The sequence below is a fragment of the Salvelinus sp. IW2-2015 genome, linkage group LG22 (assembly GCF_002910315.2).
Source record: "Salvelinus sp. IW2-2015 linkage group LG22, ASM291031v2, whole genome shotgun sequence".
NCBI lineage: Eukaryota > Metazoa > Chordata > Actinopteri > Salmoniformes > Salmonidae > Salvelinus > Salvelinus sp. IW2-2015.
Genome location: NC_036862.1, coordinates 34,030,113 through 34,036,112, shown reverse-complemented (window position 1 = coordinate 34,036,112; position 6,000 = coordinate 34,030,113). Strand labels below are relative to the sequence as shown.

General features: G+C 49.3%; 1 protein-coding gene across 1 annotated transcript in view; it reads left to right on the top strand.

Annotated features, from left to right (window-relative positions):
* The window catches only part of LOC111949361 (protocadherin Fat 3-like), a 326,201-nt gene that overhangs the window by 301,174 nt on the left and 19,027 nt on the right, over nt 1-6,000 (top strand). The window contains 1 exon segment of the mRNA XM_070433886.1: nt 3,504-4,718. Coding sequence (XP_070289987.1) covers nt 3,504-4,718 — 1,215 coding nt within the window.

Sequence of the window (6,000 nt, the reverse complement as noted above, 5' to 3'; positions counted from 1 at the left end):
GTGTTGTCTTCCCACACTCATTTGCATATAGGTATTCTCATTGACTCTTCTCCTGAGCAGCACTGTGTTGTTTATTGTCGTTTCTTTTCTCATTTCTCAGAAGTGAGATTGTTATTTTTGTTTGAATGGGTTTTTTTCTCTTAGTTTGACATGTTATTTACAGAAGGAGCCAATATGTGGAAGCACACCACAAACAACCCCGCAGCTAGGGTAGGGTGGAATAAAGTGTGTGTGTGTGTGTGTGTGTGTGTGTGTGTGGTTGTGTGTGTGTGTGTTGTGTGTTGTGTTGTTTGTGTGTGGTGTGTGTGTGTGTTGTGGTGTGTGTGTGTGTTGGTGTGCTGTGTGTGGTGTGTTGTGGTGGTGTGTGTGTGTGTTGTGTGTGTGTGTGTGTGCTGTGTGTGTGTGTCCTGCCGTGGGGTGCTACCCGTATCGGTGGTCTGTGTCTTCCTAGCTAGTTATGATCTCTCTGGACTCCCTTCAGTGTCCTCACGTTACACTCTAGAAAAAGGGTACTATCTAGAAACTAAAAGGTTCTTCGTGTGGTGTCCCCCTAGGAGAGAAACCATTTTTTAAAAACGTTTTGGTTCCAGTAGAAACCTTTTGTGGTTCCCATGGTAGAAACTCTATCCACCAGGGTTCTACATAAACAAAAGGCGGTTAATTCTAATGTCCGACAAGTCCGAAATAAAACGTACTTTTGGAACAACACTTTTCTAGAGGTTCGTTAAGTGGAATCCTGGACGACGAACAGCGACAAGAAAACCCAAGGTACGTGCTTGGATAACACGTCAGAATTGTCCCAGTCACAGAGGGTGTTTTCAGAGGATCAAATGGATGCGTTCCACAACAAGACCAATTCAACCCCAACACTTAATCAAGCCGCCGTTAGGTCCATTGGTTTGGTGTTCTGATATTCAAGCGGTAACCAACATATAAGGAATGCGATATCCAGGGGAAGAATATTTGATTTAGGGAACTTTGTCATCATTGGTTAATGTGTGAATGAATTTGATTGCATGGGAAATTGCTTTCGCGTTTGCATTTTTTCCGGATCCTATTATCTATTATTCGAGGAAATGAAAATCGACACCCTTGACAACAAGCGTATTTGACGCTCCAACGGACTCTTAAGTTTTAAGACGGGCGAAAACCTCAATGTATTTTTTCTTCTCTAGGTGTCTGGATTACTCCCCTCTGGCGCGGTCAGGAGCTCTGCGACCAATCTAGCTGTGTGCCCGCCCAGCTGCTCTCCTAAACCCTAGGTGGATGGAGTCAACCATCGACATCTCAGGACATTCAACGACAGCCGTCCGCCCTACTTTCACTCCGGCTCCAATCCATCCACCACCTGTCCACTTAAGGTACTACCGCTATACTCACCATTGCCTTGATACAGCTCCAGCATTGCAGATCCCCCCACATGAACCATTCTCTACACCCACTCCTAACGCATCCACCATACGACACTAGACTATTCACACACATACTCCCCCTTCTTACGGAGCACAGTCGCATCACTCACCACCACCCCACTACACCCGATGTCACCGTCTTGCAATCTTAAATCTCATTTCCCTTCTCTGCATATCTGTCCAATCACAGGAGAATAAGCCTATCCCAGGCACCCAGCATTCTCAGCCTGTCCGTCATAGACCCAGGACTCCCCTCTCATAACCGGCCCACCCTTTGCAGCTTCCGGCATATTATTCAGGAATGGAGCGCGTGCAGAGTTCCTACCACTCGGACAGTGGATGCTGAATACTCTTGACTAAGCCAATGCAGGTGTTTAGGAGGACATGCCATGAGAGTACTGTCCATTCCAGTCCAGGTAGAAGGCCATTTTTGACAATCCTCTCTACTGTTACTGTCTTAGCACATGTCCTTACAAACTGTCTGACGTCAACCCCTGTTACTGCTTAGCACCATGCTTTACCAACTGCACGTCACCCTGAGTGTAGCACATGTTCCCTGCTGGAGGTTTTTTCCAACCTGGTTATTCTTTAGCACCATGTCTTACAACCTTGCTGGTCAAGCCTGTTACTGTTAGCACATGTCTTTACAACCGCTGGTCCAACCCTGTTACGCTTAGCACCATGTCTTACAACTGCTTGGTCTAACCCTGTTACTTGTTAGGGCACCATGTTTCTACAACCTGTCTGGTCATACCCTGGTACTAGTTTACGCACCATGTCTTGTACAACCTGCTGGTCAACCCTGTATGTGTTACACCATCTTTACAACCGCTGGTCAACCTGTTTACTGTTAACCACCCATCTTTATAACCAGCTGGTCAACCCTGTTACTGTTAACACACTTTTCATAACCGTGGTCAACCCTGTTGCTGTTAGCACCAGTTCTATAACCAGCGTGTCAACCCTGTTAGTGTTAACACCATTCTTATAACCAGCGGTCAACCCTGGTTACTGTTAGCACCATTCTTTATAACCAGCTGGTCAACCCTCGTTACTGTTAAACCACCACTGTCTTACAACCAGCTGGTCAACCCTGTTACTGTTAGCACCATGTCTTATCAACCAGCTGGTCCACCCTGTTAACACCAGGTTTACAACCAGCTGGTCAACCCTGTTACTGTTAGCACCAGTCTTACAACCAGCTGTCAACCCTGTACTGTTAGCACCAGTCTTAAACCAGCTGGTCAACCCTGTTATGTTAGCACCATGTCTTTAACCAGCTGGTCAACCCTGTTACTGTTGCAGCACCGATGTCTTACAACCTGCTGTCAACCCTGTTAGTTTAGCACCATGTCTTATAACCAGCTGGTCAACCCTGTTACTGTTAGCACCATTTCTTATAACCAGCTGGTCAACCCTGTTAGTGTTAGCACCAGTGTCTTACAACCAGCTGGTCAACCCTGTTTACTGTTAGCACCGATTCTTATAACCAGCTGGTCAACCCTGTTATGTTAGCACCAGTCTTATCAACCAGCTGGTTCAACCCTGTTAGTGTTAGCACCATTCTTAAACAGCTGGTCAACCCTGTAGTGTTAGCACCATGTCTTACAACCGCTGTGTCAAACCTGTACTGTTAACACCATTTCTTATAACAGCTGGTCAACCCTGTTACTGTTAGCACCGGATTCTTATAACCCTGCTGGCAACCCTGTTGTGTTAGCACCAGGTCTTACAACCAGCTGGGCAACCCTGTTAGTGTAACAATGTCTTTTACAACCAGCTGGTCAACCCCTGTTACTGTACACTCATTTTTAAAACCAGCTGGTCAACCCTGTAGTGTTAGCACCATGTTCTTTCCAACAGCTGGTCAACCCTGTTACTGTTAGCACATGTTTAAACAGCTGGTCACCCTGTAACCAGGTCTTATAAACCAGCTGGTCAACCCTGTTAGTGCTTAGCCACCATGCTTACAACCAAGTGGTTCAACCCTGTTAACTGTTAGGCACCCAGTGTCTAAACCAGCTGCGTCAACCCTGTTAGTGTTAGCACCAGTCTTACTAACCCAGCTGGTCAACCCTTAGTTACTGTTAGCACCCAGGTCTTACCAACCTGCGTTCAACCCTGTTAGTGTTAGCACCATGTCTTACAACCTGCTGTTCAACCCTGTTAGTGTTAGCACCATGTCTTACAACCAGCGTGTCAACCCTGTTGCTGTTAGCACCATGTCTTACAACCCTGTTAGTGTTAATTAACACCAGGTCTTACAACCAGCAATCTTCTGGAAGGTCTGTGTTATTAAATCACACATGGGGTTACATTGTGATGGATGTTTTTTGGCTCTGTGTTAACCCTTTGCTTCTCCCCTCCTCCCCCTACTTCCAGGTAAGGGACTCAGGTAAGCCCCGTCTGTCCTCCTCCTCTATCCTGACGGTGCGTGTGATTGAGGAGAGCCTTCACCGGCCCGTAGCGCTACCCCTGGAGGTCCACATCATCACCATGGAGGACGAGTTTCCTGGAGGAGTCATCGGCCAGCTGCACGCCACTGACGCAGACCCCTACGATGRCCTGACCTTCGGCCACGCCCCTCCGTCTCAACGCTCCCTCTTRAAGATCAGTCCGAGAGACGGTAAGATCATAGCCCTGGGRGGCCTGGATGCCGGTCGCTACTCCCTCAACGCCAGCGTGAGTGACGGACGCTTRGCCGTGCCCGTGGCTGTGAGCGTGCACGTGGAGCAGGCATCYCCAGAGATGCTGCGCGAGGCYGTGACAGTGCGTTTRGAGAGTGTGCAACCKCACGACTTRGTGGCKACACATCTYAAAAACGTGGTGAAAGTRCTGAAGGTTGCCGCGGCYACGCAGAAGCAGGACGCGCTGCACGTGCTCAGTCTGCAGCCCGTGGGCGGGACCAGRCAGCTGGATCTGCTGGTTGCRGTGGAGACGGCTGGGGGAGGMTTCTACAAGGCAGCGTACCTGACRCAGAAGCTGAGCGCCTCCCGGAGGCAGCTGGAGGAAGTGCTGAGGGTGTCGGCCATCTTGGATAAGAACTGTTCTGGGCTTGAGTGTCGTGGGGCCCAGTGTGAGCAGAGCATTGTGTTGGACTCTCACGCTCTCATCACCTACAGCACACCCAGGGTTAGCTTTGTGTCGCCACGCTTCCACAGGACCACACGCTGCACCTGCACTGGTGAGGACCTGCACACACAGATATGCTACACCCATGTATCATATCAATGTATATGCATCGTGATGCACTCACATACTCATACAGCAACATACACACAAACTAGAGTGTCACAAAGTATCCTTTAGAGAGCTGTACATTAGGCATAGACATTGTTGACGTCTGCATGATCTGCACTGTAACAACCACTCTGTCTGATTGTATAAATACTGATAGAAAGCTGATGGCATCTTGAGTGTGTATTTACCCCTGGGATTAGACCCCCCAGTAGATTGAATTAGCATGTTGTGGCTAACGTGATTAGCACGTCTCCTGGGGACAGAGGATTTGGCTGCCTCTACTCTGAATAACCCTAAATTAACTTGTCCTCTCTTGCTCTCTTTATTCATCCTTTCTTTTCTTCCTTTCTCTCGTTTCACGCTTCTCGTTCCCTTCCTCCTTCTACCCTCTGTCTCCTGTCTCACTCTGTTTCACACCCTCTCCTTCTCTTCTCTTTTCCTTTCATGTTGTGTTAACCTCTTCCCCTTCCTCCCTCTCTCTCAATCCCTTAATCTCTCCCCTCCTGTCTCTCTTTCTACCTCCCCATTCCCCTCACTCTTCCTTTCTCTCCTTTGTTTCACCACTCACATCTCTCTCTCCCTCCCTCCTCTCTCTCTCTCCTCTCTCTCTCGCTCCTCTTCTTTCTTTCGCACTCTCCCTCCCTCCTCTCTCTCCTCTCCCTCCCTCCCTCATCCTCTCTCTCTCGCTCCTACTCTCTCCATCCCTCCCTTTCTCTCTCTCCCTCCTCCTCTCTCTCTCTCTCTCCCTCCCTCCTCTCTGCTCCTCCTCTCTCGCTCTCACCTCTTCTCTCCCTCTCTCTCTCTCTCTACTCTCCCTCCCTCCCTCCTCTCTCCTCTCTTCTCTCTCGCCCCTCTTCTTTCTTCTCTCCCCTCCTCTCTCGCTCCTCTTCTCTCTCTCTCTCTCCCTCCTCTCTCTCTCTACCTCCTCTCTCTCCCTCCCTCGTCCTCTCTCTCTCTCTTCCCTCCCTCTTTTTCTCTCCTCCTCTCTCTCTCTCCCTCCTCTCTCTCTCCTCTCTCTCGCTCCACTTCTTCCTTTCTCTCTCTCCATCCCCCTCTCTGTCCACTTCCTCGTTCTCCTCTCTCTCTCCCTCCTCTCGCTTCCTTCTCCCTCCTCTCTCTCCTCTCTCTTCGATCCACTTTCTTTCTTTTTATCTTCTCCCTCCCTCCTCTCTCTCTCTCTCCTCTCTCGCTCCTCTTCTTTATTCTCTTTCTCTTTCTCTATCTCCCTCCTCCTCCTCTCTCTCTCTCTCTCCCTCCCTCCCTCCTCTCTCTCTCCTCTCTCCCTCCCCCTCCCCTCTTCTTCTCTCTCTCTCTCTCATCTCTCCTCTCTCTCTCTTTCTCTCTCTCC